The sequence below is a fragment of the Bos javanicus genome, chromosome 9, assembly GCF_032452875.1.
Source record: "Bos javanicus breed banteng chromosome 9, ARS-OSU_banteng_1.0, whole genome shotgun sequence".
NCBI lineage: Eukaryota > Metazoa > Chordata > Mammalia > Artiodactyla > Bovidae > Bos > Bos javanicus.
This window is the reverse complement of record NC_083876.1, coordinates 50383130-50403404: the sequence shown is the minus strand read 5'-3', so window position 1 is coordinate 50403404 and position 20275 is coordinate 50383130. Positions and strand designations below refer to the sequence as shown.

The window sequence follows — 20275 nt, the reverse complement described above, 5'->3', positions numbered from 1 at the left end:
AGGAAGCAACAGTTAGAAGTGGACATGGAACAACAGACTGGTTCCAAACAGGAAAAGGAGTACGTCAAGGCTGTGTATAGTCACCCTGCTTATTTAACTTCTATGCAGAGTACATTATGAGAAACGCCGGGCTGGAAGAAGCACAAGCTGGAATCAAGATTGCCGGGAGAAATATCAATAACCTCAGATATGCAGATGACACCACCATTATGGCAGACAGTGAAGAGGAACTAAAAAGCCTCTTGATGAGGGTGAAAGAGGAGAGTGAAAAAGTTGGCTTGAAACTCAACATTCAGAAAACGAAGATCATGGCATCTGGTCCCATCACTTCATGGGAAATAGATGGGGAAACAGTGTCAGACTTTATTTTTTTGGGCTCCAAAATCACTGCAGATGGTGACTGCAGCCAGGAAATTAAGACACTTACTCCTTGGAAGAAAAGTTATGACCAACCTAGACAGCGTATTGAAAAGCAGAGACATTACTTTGCCAACAAAGGTCCGTCTAGTCAAGGCTATGGTTTTTCCAGTGGTCATGTATGGATGTGAGAGTTGGACTATGAAGAAAGCTGAGCGCCGAAGAATTGATGCTTTTGAACTGTGGTGTTGGAGAAGACTCTTGAGGGTCCCTTGGACTGCAAGGAGATCCAACCAGTCTATTCTGAAGGAGATCAGCCCTGGGATTTCTTTGGAAGGAATGATGCTAAAGCTGAAATTCCAGTACTTTGGCCACCTCATGCGAAGAGTTGACTCATTGGAAAAGACTCTGACGCTGGGAGGGATTGGGGGCAGGAGGAGAAGGGGACGACAGAGGATGAGATGGCTGGATGGCATCAATGACTCAATGGACATGAGTTTGAGTGAACTCCGGGAGTCGGTGATGGACAGGGAGGCCTGGCGTGCTGCGATTCATGGGGTCGCAAAGAGTTGGACACGACTGAGCGACTGAACTGAACTGAACTGAAAGCAAATATTGTTCACAGGGAGAATAAGTATTCTTCCAAGAACTCTAGAGCACCTAAAAAGGGGAGAGCCCCCAAAGCCTGCAAGACTCAAACATTTTGATACTGAAGCAAGTGCAAAAGGACAGCTTATCAGTACATTTAAACCAGTGGCAACTGACTAATATCCTGGGAGGAAAGAGACAACAAAATTTTCAAAACTATTTGAATGACCAGTGCTTTTTTTCTTTCTTTATAAATTGAAGTATAGTTGATTTACAATATTATATTAATTTCAGGTATATAATCATACAGTGATTCAATAGTTTTATAGAGTACACTCCATTTAAGGTTATTATAAAATAGTAGCTATATTTTCCTGTGCTATATAATATATCCTTGTTGTTTATTTGCTTTATATCCACTAGTTTGTACCTCTTAATCCTCTTATACCTATCTCGCCCCTCCCCACTTCCTTTTTCTCACTGGCAACTACTAGTTCTCTATATCTGTGAATCTGTTTCTGTCTTGTTATATGCATTTGTTTATTTTTAAGACTCCACATACAGTATTTGTCTCTGACTTATTTTACTAAGTGTAATAGCCTCTAGGTCCATCCATGTTGTTGTAAATGGCAAAATTTTCATTCTTTTTTATGGCTGAATAATACTACAGTGTGTGTGTTTATGTGTGTTGTGTATCACACCTTCTTTATCCATTCATCTGTTGATGGATACTTAGGTTGCTTCCGTATCTTGGCTCTTGTAAACAATGTTGCTCTGAACACTGGTCTGTCTGTATCCTTTCTAATTAGTTTTCCATTTCTTCAGATGTATGCCCAGGAGGAGAGCTGCTCAGTCATTTGGCAGTTCTATTTTTAGTGTTTTGAGGAACTTCCCCACTGTTTCCTGTATTGGTCGCATCAATTTACATTCCCACCAGCAGTGTCCTAGGGTTTCCCTTTTCCCATATCCTCACCAACATCTGTTATTTGTAGACTTTTTAATGATAGCCATTCAGACTGGTTTGAGGTGATATGTCAATGTGGTCTTGATTTGCATTTCTCTGAAGATTAGGGATGTTGAGCATCTTCTCATGTGCCTGTTGGCCATCTGAATGTCTTCTTTGGGAAAATGTCTATCAGGTCTTCTGCTAGTTTTTCAGTCAAGTTGTTTATTTGTTGATGTTGAGGTGTATGAGCTTTAATGTATTTTGGTTCAGTTCAGTTCAGTCGCTCAGTTGTGTCCAACTCTCTGCGACCCCATGAACTGCAGCATGCCAGGCTCCTTGTCCATCACCAACTCCTGGAGTCCACCCAAACCCATGTCCATTGAGTCGGTGATGCCATGAAACCATCTCATCCTCTGTCATCCCTTTCTCCTCCTGCCCTCAATCTTTCCCAGCATCAGGGTCTTTTCAAATGAGTCAGCTCTTCGCATCAGGTGGCCAAAGTATTGGAGTTTCAGCTTCAACATCAGTCCCTCCAATGAACACCCAGGACTGATCTCCTTTAGGATGGACTGGCTGGATCTCTTTGCAGTCCAAGGGACCCTCAAGAGTCTTCTCCAACACCACAGTTCAAAAGCATCAATTCTTCAGTGCTCAGCTTTCTTTATAGTCCAACTCTCACATCCGTACATGACCACTGGAAAAACCATAGCCTTGACTAGACAGACCGTTGTTGGCACAGTAATGTCTCTGCTCTTTAATATGCTGTCTAGGTTGGTCATAACTTTCCTTCCAAGGAGTAAGCGTCTTTTAATTTCATGGCTGTAATCACCATCTGCAGTGATTTTGGAGCCCAGAAAAAAAAAGTCAGCCACTGTTTCCCCAACTATTTGCCATGAAGTGATGGGACCAGATACTAAACCCATATCAATCATATCATTTGCAAATACTTTCTCCCATTTAGTAGGTTTAGTAGGTTATCTTTTTGCCTTGATGATAGTTTCCCTTGTTGTAAAAAACCTTTTAAGTTTAATTAGGTCCCATTTATTTATTTTCATCAGTGCTTCATTTTTGTGTAAAAAAAAAATTCCTCACTACACTTTTCTGAAATATTTATATACTTTTAAGGAAGTAAAAAGCATGTATTAAAAAAAAAAAAAGCATGTATTACTTTTATAATCATAAAAATATTAAAAACATTATACTTTTCCATTTTTAAAAAATGAACAATATTATTTCTTAAAAGGATAAAAGAGGGGCTTTCCTGGTGGCTAAGTGGGAAAGAATCTACCTGCCAATGCAAGAGACATGGGTTCAATCCCTGATCTGGGAAAATCCCACATGGCCTGGAACGACTAAGCCTGAGGGCCATAACCTGTGCTCTAGAGCCAGGGAGTTGCAGCTACGGAGCCCCCATGCCACAACTACTGAGGCCCGCATGCCCTAGAGCCCGTGCTCTGCAACAAGAGAAGGCACCACAGGGAGAAGCCTGCACAGCACTAGAGAGTAGCCCCTGCTCACCACGACTAGAGAAAAACCCATGCAGCAGTGAAGACCCAGTGCAGCCAAAAATGAATAAATAAAGTAAGTGGGAAAAAAAAAGGATAAAAGAGGCATAAACCCACATCTCAATTTTTTTCCCAGTTAAAGGTGGCAAGAAAGCCGTAAATCACTTACTTCTGTTAACAATCCACCACCACAACCAACATCAAGAATCTTCATCCCAGACAAAGGTTTTCCTGGCTGGTGAGTAGCAACTGTTCTTAAAAGATTGTCTCTTTAAAAAAATTCAAAATACATAAAAACAGATTATTAATTTTATCAATAAAGTCTTAAAAGTGTATAATTTTCAAAGAAATATTAAACTGTTTTTAATCTATTTAAGACTATTGATTTGGGGGGTAAAAAATCTTTTATTTTCAGCATAAAATGATATTATGCTTAATTTCTAAAACATTTTTAGTAATCAAAAGCAGGAGGTTTAAAGTAAAGCTCTTGAAATAATCTAGTAATAATTATGACTCAATTATTACTTTAGTAATAATCTAAAGAAAACCTTTAAAAACAATCTCATTTAGATTAACCTAATTTTATTCACTTGAGATATCATGTCACCTGAGACATTTATTAGCTACACTGTTAGTATTTGCTAGATTCATTTCATATTAGCAACAAATAGGCTATTTTTACAGGGCTGAGAAGCAGCAGACTGGAGATAGGTATTTTCAGAATTTGTCTATATTCTCTTCTAAACTGAGTCTCCTTTAATCTTCTAAGTTAGTGGTGTTTTTATGATCACATAAACAGGCATCCAAATCAAGTAAACTTAATTCTAAGATAATCATAATAATACTTTCCCATATACACAAATGCAAGCACACACATATATACACCCATACACACACACAGATACATATAGCCAAAATATCATAAACTAAACTTTTAAGTTGGACTACTAATTACACTTGGAATTCTAATTATACTTATAGTTGGAATTCTAATTATACTTATATTAAAATAAATATTTTATGTAATAAGGACATCTTAGGATATCTTTTATTGCTATTCAAATTAGTTGATTTCTAAGAAAAACCTACATAGTGGTTAAGGAGATAACTCCGGAATGTTAGAAAAGAAAGGACCCATTTCAAATGAAGTCCAATCTATTCTTCACACATTGGACAAAATGACTTCTTTACATCATAATTCAAATCATACTGCTCCCTTTCAATGGTTTTAATTATGATTAGAACAAAATATACACTTCTAACCATAATTTGGACTGCCCTGGATGGTCTTATTTAGTGTGATGTCTTCACTAAGAGAGTCACAGTGGTTGGAATAGAGTGGTTCTCAAGCTAAGTATGCATCAGAATCACCTGGAAAGTTTCCTAAAACACAGACTACTGCTGCTGCTAAGTCACCTCAGTCATGTCCGACTCTGTGCGACCCCACAGACAGCAGCCCACCAGGCTGCCCCGTCCCTAGGATTCTCTAGGCAAGAATACTGGAGTGGGTTGCCATTTCCTTCTCCAGTGCATGAAAGTGAAAAGTGAAAGTGAAGTCGCTCAGTTGTGTCCTACTCTTAGTGACCCCATGGACTGCAGCCCACCAGGCTCCTCCGTCCATGGGATTTTCCAGGCAAGAGTACTGGAGTGGGGTGCCATTGCCTTCTCCAAAAACACAGACTGCTGACCCCCAAAGCAGTAGGTCCCTCATGAGACCTGAGAATTTTGTATTTCTAACAAAATCACAGGTGATACTGATGTTGCTAGTCCAGGGCTAATCTTGAGAACCACTGATTGAGCTTAACAGAATGACATTTCTGCTTTTCTCTGCCTTAGTGTTTCTGGATCCGCTAATTCAGTGGTAGCAAAAACACGCTAGTAGTTTCCTTCTTGCTGCACTAATATCAACCAGCAAAACCAGTCAGGAAGTTCCTTAAGAACAGTCTGATCTGATATTCTGGGTCGATCACAGAGCTTTGCCCTATCGGCTACTGAAAAATGTTTAATGAATGAATAAAGACATGGACAGAAGAACGAATAAGCAATTTTGTGATAGGTGGGTTCTGATGAACCCTTGCCCTAGCAAACTCTAAGTTCCTGAAATACATGAACTATGTTTTGAATGATGAATACCTCAGCAGCTCTTATACTCTTACAGAGTCTAGACCCCAAGCTCTGTACAAGGTTAAGTTCTCAAAAAATTTGTTGAATTGAACTTTCTAAGTAGCATTCCTTTTATCAAACTTCCTAAATGTCAAAGATGCTATAAAATGACCTTGATGCCATAGGATCATAATTCCTTTTCATATGGATTTAATTCTAATTAATTTGATAATAACCAAAAATACTTCTAGTTAATTTATGAAAGTAGTCTAGAATTTAAGTGGTGTTATAAAAAAAATTAATAGTTTTGAATAATGGACACTGAAGAGAATCCTCCTAATTTCCAAAGCAAACGTAAAATGCAATGTTCTTTGAACCTAGGCATAAACCAAGAGAAAAATGAACTTGAAAGAAAATGAATTATTGAAAAGAGCTGTATTTTAAAAGGCCTAGAATTTCTGGATTGTTACCTAATGAACGGCACCCTCAGGTCATTCATAGAATGAAGAGGTGCATATACTCCTTGCTCGTCCCACCACCTGTGAGCCAGGGCCAGGAAGGTCTTCATCTCATTCTTGTCTACAGTGGTCCATGAAGTACTGTATGGTCTTGTCCAAGGGAGCCTAAGAGGTCATTAAGAAGAGCCAGGCAAAAATTACCATTTAAAAAGATGCAGCATGGGATATATTAAGTAGAAAGATACTCTAATTTATAATTTATTAGATTCTAAACACATATATTGTTCATTTTCTGATATTTCAAAACAAGTTTTCTTATAATTACAGTGCATATATATATATATATATATATATATATATAAAACAAATTAATTTGCTTTCAAAGTAAGTTACAACAAAAATGAAACTTTATAAAACTTGGACTTTTGGGTCACATAATAGTAGCAGCTGTAGTAGTGGAGTAGTAGTAGTAACTATTTACTGATCACAGTTTCTGAAACATAGTGGGTGCTCAGGAAACATCTGTCAAATAAATAATCTGAAGGGGAAGGGCTAGAAGAATATACAGTTCACCTAAATTTTTTTTAAATCAAATGGGATCAAATAGGGACTAAATAGGGATCACACAGACACTACACCAGGTCCCATATCAAAGCACATGATAGAAAAATCCCCCAGAGGTTCTTGGGTAACAGAATAGGTTGTTAGGTTAGCATTGATAATGACATTTAAATTTGTACTTTGTTTTTCTTAGCTACACAGAGTACATTCTATACTGATTACTCACTATCCTTTTAAGAATTAAATGTCACTTTTCTTTAACATTATCTTATGAATATTACCCTCTTTTTCATGCTTCATGCAAAGCCTGGGTAGTGAAGGACTAACTTACAATAGAGAACAGCAGGTGGTTGCTCAGTTGATCAAGAATGATTTTACAGACATCCAATCTCAAAGGAACTCATTCATTTATGAGAAGTAGAAGCATGCATTTGGAAAACAGAGCTCATACCTTAACTCTAAGCAATATTTTTCACAAGGTTAGAAACTGGTTTATAATATATGAATACATGAAGGTATTACTTTGATTCAATCTTACTATCTAGAATGTATACTTAACCACTATATATTTATGTTGCACCCAAAACATTTATGATTTAAGCACTGTTATTTGTGTCTTGTCATAAGGATATTACGAGGAAGTAAAAGTAGTTCTCTAAGTAATATAGTCTTAAATTAAAAATGAAAGCTATCACTGAATATGGATGAAAAGTGAGCAATGGATTTATACTATATCCAAATTTTCTGCAGGTTTGAAATTTTTCAAATTTAAAATTTGTTGGAAAAATAAGAATATTTAAATAAACAAAAGCTACCTTAAGGCCTTTCCTGGTGGCTCAGATGGTAAAGAATCCACCTGCAACGCGGGAGACCTGGGTTCGATCCCTGGGTTGGGAAGATCCCTTGGAGAAGGACGTGACAACCCACTCCAGTATTCTTGCCTGGAGAATCCCATGGACGGAGGAGCCTGGTGGGCTAAGTCCATAGGGTTGCAAAGGGTTGGACACCTCTGAGTGACTAAGCATCTTAATCAACCTTAATCAAACTACATGAGCTATACTGACAGTTTATTAAACACAATCAGTACAAAACTATTATTATACATAATTGTGTAAATATTTGCCACAGTAATGAATAAACTTACCTATAACTTTTCATCCAATTCAGGCAGGCAAAAGTTATGCTATAGGATTTGAACCACATGATTCTGTTTTCATTGAAAACCCATGGTTTGATTTGTAGAATCCAACTGAGCTGATTCTTTGGATAAACTGAAAAAAGAAAACTATATGTCATTGTACAGTGTGAATCCCTGATATGTGTGTAACTGAAGAAACTATTTTATATGGCAATCTTGTATTACAATTGACAAACAAAAGGGGTTTTTTCTTAATTTTGTATTTTATTCTAAATTATATAAAAAAAAATCTTGCAGTCTGCTATCTAACTCTAATCAGACATTCCTGAAATTATAATTAGCAAAAATAAGTAATGCTTGTGTTAAAGTTTTTCATGCATTTGCTTTTATATCCACATAATGCTGTAAAAAATTATTAAAAATTACATTCAAATTAAAACTACATTACCTTTTAAGCTAGAGTAATATTAATTTTGAGATTATTTATCAAAACTAGTTCAAATTATCTCACTTTCATGTTAGCTACATGAAATTGATCTATACATATGCTCAATACTCTTTACAGAGGAAAAAAATGTGCACATATATATAATGTATACATATGTATATATAGTCGCTCAGTCATGTCCAACTCTTTGCAACCCCGTGGATTGTGGCCCACCAGGCTCCTCCGTCCATGGGATTCTCCAGGCAAGAATACTGGAGTGGTTTGCTATTTCCTTCTCCAGGGGATCTTCCTGACCCAGGGATCGAACCCAGGTCTCCTGCATTGCAGGCAGACTCTTTAACCTCTGAGCCACCAGGGAAGCCCCAATATTAATTTTGAGATTATTTATCAAAACTAATTCAAATTCTCTCACTTTCACATTAGCTACATGAAATTGATTTATACATATGCTCAATACTCTTTACAGAGGAAAAAAATGTGCATATATATATATATAATGTATACATATTATATATATAATATATACATAATGTATAATGTATATATATATATCTGAAAATAAATAGTTATCCAGTTTACAAGTTCCAATTTACACAAGAGCCTACTTCATGAATTACTCTGCAGCAAAACATTCAGTTGTTCAATAAACATTTAAACAAAATAGACCTTAGAGCAAAGAAAACTACTAGGACATTACAAATTTAACAAAAAAAGTCAATGGTTTCTACACATTAACAATGAACAACTGGAAAGCACAATTCAAAATGTTCTTTCATTTAAAATCAGTCCAAAAAAGAATACTTCCATTGCTGTATAAATCCAGCAAAACATGTTCAGAGGTCTGTAACCAAAGATAACCTAATAAATGATGAAACATACGATGTTCATGGAGTGGAAGATTCAACATAAATCCTCCCCAAATTCATCTATATGTTCAACACAATTTCTATCATAATTCCAACAGTCTTTTTTTGGTAGTTATAAACAAGCTGATTCTAAAATTTATATAAAAAGGCAAAAGAGACAGAATAACTAAAACAATATTGGAAAAGGTGAATAAAATTGCAAGAATCAAATACCTAATTTTAGGACTTATCATAGAGCTACAGTAACCAAGGAAGTGAGGTATTGGAGGAGACACAGACTCAAATATCAGTGCAAGAAAATGTCCAAAGACAGACCCACCCCCCAAAAAAGTTTACCCAACTGATTTTTTTACAACAGTGCAAAAGCAGTTTAAAGGAGGAAGAATGGTCTTTTCAATAAATGATGTTGAAACAATTAGATGTCCTCAACAAAAAAGAAAATTTTGACCTAAATCTCACATCTTACACAAACCTGAACTCAAAATGATATAAATGCAAAATTATAAAACTTTTAAGATCTTCATGACTTAGAGTTACACACAGAGTTCTCATATCTCACACCAAAATCACAATCCATAAAAGAAAATATTGATTAAATTGGATTTAAGCAAAATTCAAAACTTATGCTCTGCAAAACACCTTGTTAAGAAAAAGAAAAGTCAAGTCAACAGAATGGGAGAAAATATTTGCAAAACATATATCTCATAAAGAACTGGTATCTGGAATATATACTCTAAACTCAACAGTAAACAGTAAAATGCAACAAAAACAACAAACAAAAATCTCCCACAGAAAAAACAAAACACAATAAGCAATACAGTTAAAAAATGGGTGTGGGTATTATAAAATGGGTATAAAAAGACATTTCATTAAAGAGGATCAGTCAGTTAGTTCAGTAGCTCAGTCATGTCCAACTCTTTGTGACCCCATGGACTGCAGCACACCAGGCCTCCCTGTACATCACCAACTCCCAGAGTTTACTCAAACTCATGTCCATTGAGTCCGTGATGCCATCCAACCATCTCATCCTGTGTCGTCCCCTTCTCCTCCTGCCCTCAGTCTTTCCCAGCATCAGGGTCTTTTCAAATGAGTCAGCTCTCCGCATCAGGTGGCCAAAGTATTGGAGTTTCAGCTTTAACATCAGTCCCTCCAATGAACACCCAGGACTGATCTCCTTTAGGATGGACTGGCTGGATCTCCTTGCAGTCCAAGGGACTCTCAAGAGTCTTCTCCAACACCACAGTTCAAAAGCATCAATTCTTCTGTGCTTAGAAGAGGATATACAGATGCAAATAAGCACATATAGAGATATTAAGTATCAATAGCCATTAGAAGAATACAAATGAAAGCCACTACATACCTCTCAAATTGGCTAAAATTTAACCATCCTTGATATGACCAGGTGTGGACAAAGATATGAAAAACTGGATCTCTTATATATTGCTAGTAGGAATGTAAAATGGTACAGACACCATGAAAAGGAGTTTAGCAGTTTTCAATAAAGTTAAACATATTTATCTTGCAGCTTAGCAATTGCATTCCTGCGCATTTATCCCAGAGAAGTAAAAATTTAATCCACACAAAAACCTGTACATCAATTTTCATAGCAACTTAATCCATGCTGCTGCTGCTGCTAAGTCACTTCAGTCGTGTCCGACTGTGCGACCCCAGAGACGGCAGCCCACCCGTCCCCGTGATTCTCCAGGCAAGAACACTGGAGTGAGTTGCCATTTCCTTCTCCAATGCATGGAAGTGAAAAGTGAAAGTGAAGTCGAGCAGTCGTGTCCGACTCTTAGTGACCCCATGGACTGCAGCCTACCAGGCTCCTCCGTCCATGAGATTTTCCAGGCAGGAGTACTGGAGTGGGGTGCCATTGCCTTCTCCAAACTTAATCCATAACAGCCCCAAACTGGAAACAATCAAAATATCATATAGTAGGTGAATGGTTAAACAAACTGTGGCATATTCATATCATGAAATACTACTAAGAAATCAAGAGGAGTTAACTATAGATATATGCAGAAAGTTGGATGGATTTCAAGGGTATTTATGCTGAGTACAGAACAATTTTTTCCAAATGCATATATTGTATGATTCCATTCATATAAAACTCTTGAAATGGCTAAATTATAATGGAAATAATATAATGTGACAGAAAACAGATCAAGGTTTAAGGCTGCTGGTAGGATCTGACTATAATGTAGCAGTACCAGGACTTTTGTTGTGATTATGGGACAGTTCCATATCCTGATTGTGGTGATTATTACACAAATCTCTATGCGTAGTGACACAAACACACACAGACCCAAGGAGCACATGTTAAGGTGGTGAAATCCAAATAAGGACTGTAGTTTAGTTAATGGTATCATACCAATGTCAATTTCCTGGCTCTGACAACGTATTGTATTGGCCAAAAAGTTCATTTGGATTTTTCCATACAATGTAGTAGAAGTCCTAACAAACTTTTTTTGCCAGCCCAATAATATGGTTGTGTAAGATGTTATCACTGAGGAAATGGGTGAAGGGCATACGGAAATTCTCTGTATTATTTTTGTAACTTCTTATGAGTCTAATTATTTCAAAATAAAATTTAATTAAAAAGCTACAAAAAGACTCTCCTACTCCTGACTATATATCTATCCAATTTTCCTCTCCAGAGGCAACCAATGTTACTAGATTTGCTTGTAAGCATCCAGATATTCTATACATAGTTTATCTTTGTATATCAACTTCTCTCCTTTTATACAAAATACTGTAGCACAGTATACTCATTCTTCTGTACCTTGCTCTTTTCAGGTACTGATGTATCTTGAAGATTTTTTATACAATAGCGTATAAGAACTTCCTTTTTTTAGAGTTACACAGTAATCCACTGTATGGCTATATTTCATCATGTATTTAAGCAGTGCTCTACTAATGGATGTTTGTTTAGGCTATTTCTAATTTTGTGCTACTCCAAAAACATAAGATTGAATTACACAGGTAACTTCATACATTTTTGAGACTACCTGCATATAAAACCCCAAGAATTGTTGTGTCAACTGGCATGTGTATTTATAAATTTGTAATTTCCTTCACAGATGTTGAACCAATGCAATTGCATGGGTAATATGAGATACTAGGGATGGTTTTCCCACACTGATTATATGTTGATAGCCACCTATGCAATGTATTATCAAACTTTTTTATCTCTGCTAATCCAATAGGTGAAAATGGTATCTCAGTAGAGTTTCATTTTATCATGAGTGAAGTTAAGTGTCTTTTTTTTAAGTTTAATGGTGCTACAGGCAAAGGGTTAGTCACTTAGTTGTGCTGGCTCTATAGCTTGCCATGTTCCTCTGTCCATAGCATTCTCCAGGTAAGAATACTGGTGTGGGTTGCCATTCCCTTCTCCAGGAGATCTCCCCGACGCAGGGATTGAACCTGGGTCTTCTACATTGCAGGTAGATTCTTTACCATCTGAGCCACCAGGGAAGCCCCCAGTAGTGCTACAGGCTGAATAGCCCCTCCAAATACATATGTTGAAATCCTGACCCCCAAGGTGATGGTATTAGGTGGTGGTCTTTGGGCAGGATTAGGTCTTAAGGATGGAACTTTCATGACTAGATTTAGTGCCCTTATATAAAAAGACTGCAAAGAGTAAAAAGGATCTACCTATGAACCAGGGGTGTGAGCACTCACCAGACACCAAACTTTGGACTCTGCCGTCCCCAGGGCTGTGAAAAATAATATTGTTGTTTATAAGTCGCCTAGTTTGTGGTATTTTGTTGTAGTAGTGGAACTAAGACAAATGGTTATTTATATTTCATGTCTTGCCTTTTCATAGTCTCGAACATTCTTCTCCTGAGATTTTTATGTTTTTCAAATTTTGTCTTATAGGACTTTACAGTCTGGCCCAAATTAACTTCAATGTTCTCAAAAAAAAAGTTTGTGTTTCTAGGCTTTTGCTCATGTTATTCTCTCTTCCATCATTGCTAGCTGTATTACTTTTTAAGACCCAGGTCAACTATCAACTCCTTTATTTCTTTAGGTAGGTAAATGAGCTATTAGAGAATTAAGTGGAACTTTCCTGATGGTCCAGAGGTTAAGACTTTGCCTTCCAATGTAGGGGGCGTGGGTTCAATCCCTGGTTGGGGAAGGAATGCCAAAAAACCAAAGTTTAAAAAAAAAAAAAAAAAGCAGCAGCAACATTGTAACAAATTCAATAAAGACTTTAAAAGTGGTCCACATCACAAAAATATTTTTAAAAAAGAAGAGAATTATGTAAACTGTGATACATAGATAAGAATTTCCAGTTGACCCTTGAACAACTTGGGGGTTATGGGTGCCAAGGCATGCACGCAGTCAAAAACCCAGGTATAACTTTGTTGACAGCCTTCTGTATCTGCCATCCTACATGCCTGAATTTAACCAACCTCAGACAGTGTGGTAACTGGAGTACATATTTATTGGAAAAAAAATCTGCATTTAAGAAAACTGGTGCAATTCAAACTTGTATTGTTCAAGGGTCAACTGTATAAGGTATTATCATGAAACTGAGCCTCAAAGACTTTAATGTAGTCCTTGCTCTCTAGCCAGTGATGACCCCTATCTCCCTCTCACCCCATCTCATTTCTAGATAATTAGGCCTTCAGTCATCAGTATGGCCAGAATTCTTAACAGCCTTAAAAATCGCTTAGCCATAACTGAGAGAAACTAATCAAGTTTGTATTAACAGATGCTAACAATTCCTTCTTTTAAAAAAAAAGTTATTTGGCTGTGCTGAGTCTTAATCATGGCATGAGTAATCTTTAGTTGCAGCCTGCAGGATCTAGTTCCTTGACCAGGGATCAAACCCAGGCCCCCTGCACTAGGAGCTTGGAGTCTTGGCCATTGGACCACCAGGGAAGTCCCATATCAATTCCTTCTTTATCTTGAAACTGTGACATTCTGGTATTTGAAATTTCAAAGGAATAGGGAAATTTTTATTTTATTTATTCAAAAAGTCATTTATCAGCACTTCTCGGGTACTTAGCTAACAGTGCAGAAGCCCTTTACCTGCCAATGCTGTAGTTCCAGCATTTGTCACTGTCTAGATTACTCTTAGGCCTCCCTGAGCCTCCACTCCACTTTCTACACAGATGCCAAGTGTTATTTCTTAAAAACAAGTCTGATTATGTTATTCCTTTAGTAATTTCCCACTTCTTCAAGATAAAGTCAATCCCAGGAGATGTGTGTGGTCTTTCATGTACTTGTCATGACCTACAATGTCTCCTGTCTTATCCCTGGCCATTCTCTGCCCTCACTTGTAGCCCTTTATCCACACCATACTTCTCAAGCAACACCTTGCAGTTTCTGAGAAACCTCCTCACAGATAGTCAAGCTGGTCTTCTGGCCACTCCAACTCCTACAACTGGACAACTTTAAGACAGCTTCTTAAATACCTCGTTTAAGAAGTTTCCCTGACCCCAAATATCTATTTCTTTTATGTCCAATCCCCAAAATTGGAAATGTTTACACTGTATGTTTTCTAAATTTCTGATTATAAAAGACATACTTACTGAAAAATTACAAAAAGTATATAAAGAATGATAAAATCATAGATCACCAACTGCACTTCACATAATCACTGCTAAAATTTTAATATATCTCTATTCTTGCTGTATATCTCCAAGTTCATAATACAAGCTGATTTGTAGTTGTTTTTTTTTTTACTGTTTTTAAAATTGACATGTAGTTAATTTACCATATTGTCTTCGTTTCAGGTGTACAGACAGTGACTCAGATGTATGTATATATACACACATATGAACATATACACATTCTTTTACAGATTCTTTTCCATTATAGGTTATTACAAGATACTGAATATAGTTCTCTGTGGTATATAGTAGGTTCCTATTGTTTTTCTATTTTTTATATATATATAAAACATATATTAGTGTGTATATGTTAATTCCAAACTCATTACTGATTCCCTCCTACCCCACTCCTGCTATCCCTTTTGGTAACTGTAAGTTTGTTTTCTATGTCTGTGAGTCTATTTCTGTATTGTAAATAAGTTTCATTTATATAATTTTTTCAGATTCCACATATAAATAGTATCATGTGATGTTTGTCTTTCTCTGTCTGACTTACTTCACTGTTTGACAATCTCTAGGTCCATCTATGTTTCTGCAAATGGCATTATTTTTTTAAAGGCTGAATAACACTGCATTGTGTATATATACCACATCTTTTTCTGTTCATCTGTCAAAGGACACTTAGTCTGTTTCCACATCTTAGCTATTGAAACAGTGCTGCTATGAAAAATAGGGTGCATGTTTCTTTTCAGATCAAGTTTTTCTCCATATAAATGCCCAGAAGTGGAATTGCAGGGTCCTTGTTGCTCTTTGAACACAACAGACATGCCTCCACCTCAGGGTCTTTACAACTGCTGCTGTCGCATATCTTTTCCAGGTTATCAACACACCTCACTCCTTCATCTCGTCCACGTTCAAGTACATCATTTCATCCCTGATCATCCTGCTGACACTGAAACCCCTCAACCCATATGCAAGATCATATGGAACAACAGACTGGTTCCAAATACGAAAAGGAGTACCTCAAGGCTGTATATTGTCACCCTGTTTATTTAACTTGTATGCAGAGTACATCATGAGAAACGCTGGGCTGGAAGAAGCACAAGCTGGAATCAAGATTGCTGGGAGAAATATTAATAACCTCAGATATGCAGATGACACCACCCTTAGGGCAGAAAGTGAAGAACTAAAGAGCCTCTTGATGAAAGTGAAAGGGGAGAGTGAAAAAGTTGGCTTAAAGCTCAACATTCAGAAAACTAAGATCATGGCATCCAGTCTCATCACTTCATGGCAGATAGATGAGGAAACAGTGGAAACAGTGGCTGATCTTATTTTTTAGGGTCCCAAAATCACTGCAGATAGTGACTGCAGCCATGAAATTAAAAGACGTTTACTCCTTGGAAGGAAAGTTATGACCAACCTAGACAGCATATTAAAAAGCAGAGACATTACTTTGCCAACAAAGGTCTGTCTAGTCAAGGTTATGGTTTTTCCAGTAGTCATGTATGGATGTGAGAGTTGGACTATAAAAAAAGCTGAGAACTGAAGAATTGTTGCTTTTGAACTGTGGTGTTGTTTAGAGTCCCTTGGACTGCAAGGAGATCCAGCCAGCCCATCCTAAAGAAAATCAGTCCTGAATATTGATTGGAAGGACTGATGCTGAAGCTGAAACTCCAACACTTTGTCCACCTGATGTGAAGAGCTGATTCACTGGAAAAGACCCTGATGCTGGGAAAGATGGAGGGCAGGAGGAGAAGGGGACAACAGAGTATGAGATGGTTGGATGGCATCACCAACTCAATGGACATGAGTTTGGGTGAACTCCAGGAGTTGGTGATGGACAGGGAGGCGGGGTGTGCTGTGGTTCATGGGGTCGGGAAGAGTCGCACACAACTGAGCGATAGAACTGAACTGAATAATTAGCAATATTGAGCTTTTCATATGGTGGGTCACCCAAATGTCTTCCTCAGAGAAACGTCTATTTAGGTTTTCACCTTTTTAACACTACATTTAATCATTTACCACGTGGCTTCACTTTGATTTAAACTATGATTTTTATTGAGGCAGCATTACTTTTCACTGTATTGACAGTTACACCTTTTTTTTTTTTTTTTAACTGCTTGGGTCACAGCTTGTGGAATTTCAGTCCTCTACCAGGGATTGAACCCTGTCCACGGCAGTGAAACACTGGGATCCTAATCACTAGGCCACCAGAGAACTCCCACAACTTCTCAATTCTGCTGGAGGCCTTTAAGTTTCCCAGTTTTTGTTCTTTATAACCTGATCTTAGCTCCAACGAACATTTTATTAAAATGACCTTTAGCTATCACTTTAAAATTCAGTGCCTCACATAGGCTATTTGTTAAATGAGTTTCATGCAAAGGATGAACTTAACCTTCTGGTTAATACTGGGAGTTAAATAATCAAACTGTCTTCTACAAGCATCAGGTTCAGTGAGTTATTTTTTTTATCTTATTTTCGCAGTTTGTTGAATTAACCTATTCATCAAAAAACAGAATAGCTGCCTTATACTCTGGGAAAAAAGGGGGAGGGGCAAGATATGTGCAAATAAAACACAACTACAAGACGATCAATAACTATAACACAGTTGGTGTCCTTTCCCGCTGAGGCAAAAGAAAAAAAGCAAAAGACCCTGCGACTCCAAGCAACACAGCTGTCGCCGGCTCCTAGGGAAGGAGCTCAATGAAAATAAGACAAAGGTCACTGAATATATGGCGGCAGACCGCGTGGCCTTCGCTCGCCTCCGCCAGGACCACTAGTCTTCAGCTACTTTTCCCAGCCTCTGGGAAAGGGAGGGTAAGAGCCTAGGCCGGGCGTTCAACACACAGGAAGGACTACCACCGAAGACACAGATTTTTGGCCCAACCCGTGTGGAACCCAGCGGGCCGTCCTCTACCGCGTCTGCGCAGAACAATCTGTCCGCTCCAAGGGCTTCGTGAGCGCGACACACACACAAACATACACACACTCACCCGCCGACGTAGTTAAGCGATAAGAGTCAGCCTGTGTGCTCTGGAATCCCGATCGAAGTCCTCCTAAAAATCGACTCCCGGAGGAGCTTAGCTTGCTTCCTCCCCACATCACGACAAAACGGATCCGCCTCTCTTCCGGTCCCTCCCACAAAAGATCCTCAACAGAAAGGTTCCGAGAGGCATCTTAGTCATGGTCACTGTGGTGGATATTATAGATGTGTGGCTGTAATTAGTGGTCGTGTTCAATGTCAAACTAGGCTTTCAGTTAGACTATAGAACGCTTGCATTCTCATGTTTCACTATGCCTAATCCTATATGACCTCTCAAAGCAGCCATCAGACCACCTTCAAGCAGCCACTTAGAGCTGCATGAGCTAGCTTTTATTCCTGTATAGCTCTAATTATTTCATACTTAACAGATGTCTCCCAAGGACATTTATACTCCTATCTAGAAGACACTGACCCTAAGAGAATCACAAAAGGTCCGAAGCATTTCTTTCTTAAGGGGAATATTGTTCCCCCTTTCAAGGCACTCAAATGTCAGAGGGCCCGAAATCTAAATTGAAAATTTTATTTTCCGTGAGTGACCTGATAATATTCCAGACAGGGTACACAGTATGTAGCAGGGAACGGTTAAGTCACTCAGGCTAGGCAACTTCACTTAAGAATTAGAACAGGCAATCATTTACATTTTACTTCTGTGTAACAGCCTTTCCTCGGAGGAGGCAATGGCACCCCACTCCAGTACTCTTGCCTGGAAAATCCCATGGATGGAGGAGCCTGGTGGGCTGCAGTCCATGGGGTCGCCAAGAGTCGGACACGACTGAGCGACTTCACTTTCACTTTTCACTTTCATGCATTGGAAAAGGAAATGACAACCCACTCCAGTGTTCTTGCCTGGAGAATCCCAGGGACGGGGGACCCTGGTGGGCTGCCGTCTATGGGGTCGCAGAGAGTCGGACACGACTGAAGCGACTTAGCAGCAGCAGCAACAGCCTTTCCTTGGGTAAGAACAATGCTAAATTTCCAACATTAAAGGCAAAAAAAAAAATCACTGCACATTTTTTACCGACAGAGTCAGATTGGTGAATTAGTGAAATCTACTGCTCAGTAATGGCCTTTTCCTTATGGCTTCTTACTAAAATATTGACTACCTCCTAAGTGGTTGCAAATTTATCAGTTGTCTTCAGAGCTCCCTTCTCAATCTCTCTCCCAACTGAAGGCAGAAAGCTCTGCACAAAAGAACATTTATTAGCATGTGTTTTATTTGCTGGAGTGAGATCCCAGGAAAAAGTAAAGTGAGTTTGCTTTCACATCAGTTCGACAACAAAGGCAGTGATTTGCCTTAATACCAAGAGGAAACAAAGTCTCTTGAACACCCACTGGTTTGCTTCAGTTAAGCAAAACTAGCTTACAGAATTTTCCTCTACAAGTATCAACAAAAGGCTTTTCCAATGATGCTTAAACACAAGTTGTGCTGGAAGGACTAGCAGCTATGTGATGTATGGTTGTCCTTGGAGTTATTTCCCAGATCATCTCCATGGTCTCACCCATACTGTAAACTAGAATCTACAGTTTATTTTGCTATAAAACTAAAAATCTATTTAATATTTTGAAATTCAATTTTATAACTTTATATAAACTTTAAAAACTCAAGTTAAGGGTAAAGTTCTCCCTTACAGGGAACAGCTTTATCTCTTTGAAATAACTCTACTACATCCACTCAGGTTTAATTGGTAAATTTCTGTATTTATAAATTTCCATACAAATTGGTAACTCAGGGTAATTTTATCTTCATATTACCAAAATCAAAATAGGAAATAGGAAAACCCTGTGGGTGACACCTAATAAACCTTTAGGGTATAAATGTAACTCATCACACATGAGTTATTTCAAGGGCTATTAAGTTATTTTAAGCCCATCTTCTCCTTTAGGTTTAGACATTACAAATTCTACTTAAAACTGAAGAACTTAAGGACTAGAAGTGTTTAAGACCTTATATAGTTTAAAAAAATGAGTTCCACAGTGATTAAGTGATTTGCCCAAAACCATCAAGAAGCAGAGCCAGGACAATCCAAATGAATCTATTTCCACTACACCGTGCTTTGTACAGGTTAGAAACTTTAATAATTTATAACTACTATTTATAGTTCATGTCTTTCTTTGAAGAAAAAGAGTAACTCAGACATTAAAAAATAGATAATTTTTGGAAAGTTTAACTATTATGTAGTATACCATTAGAAATAGATGCTTTTTAAAAAAGACATTTTACAAGGGTAGGAAACATGTACACTGAAATTCCACACCAGTCTTTATTTATACTTAGGGGCCTGAAACAAATCTTATAATTACCTCTTCCAAATTACATTTTATTCTCTTAATGGTGTGGTTTATCCCCATTACACAAAAACAAGTATGATTATTAATACACTAGAAATATTTTAAAAGAAAACCTCTTAAGACAGATTTTTATTAACCAATCCAGACAAATAATTATCTCAAAAAATTAATCTATTAATTTTCTGGTGGTGTCATTTTAGAAAAGATTTCATAACCAAATTACACATCTAATTAATTTACATATAAGTTTTAGCATTCACATCCCAAATCATGGAAGCCCTATTTTTTATAAAATCTTACGACTCAAGGTAAACATACTTCATTACATGTCAATGAAATGATGAATTTTCTAAACTGAAAACCCAAATATCTAACACTGATATATTTACTAGTAATCATATACATTAAGACT

The 20275-nt window shown here is 37.5% G+C and overlaps 1 protein-coding gene across 2 annotated transcripts in view; it reads right to left on the bottom strand.

The window, feature by feature from the left end:
* Positions 1-17922, bottom strand: part of COQ3 (coenzyme Q3, methyltransferase) — a 28678-nt gene extending 10756 nt beyond the window's left edge. Inside the window, exons 1-4 of one of the 2 annotated variants that reach the window (XM_061427759.1) lie at positions 17525-17909; positions 7663-7789; positions 5970-6122; positions 3566-3665 (exon numbers count right to left, since the gene is read on the bottom strand). In XM_061427759.1, the coding sequence (XP_061283743.1) occupies positions 3566-3665; positions 5970-6122; positions 7663-7789; positions 17525-17633 (489 nt within the window). In that variant the 5' untranslated portion in view covers positions 17634-17909. Of the gene's footprint in view, positions 1-3565; positions 3666-5969; positions 6123-7662; positions 7790-17524 lie in introns of both variants that reach the window. The other variant, XM_061427760.1, reaches the window with a different exon arrangement.
* Between the last annotated feature and the right edge of the window lie 2353 nt (positions 17923-20275).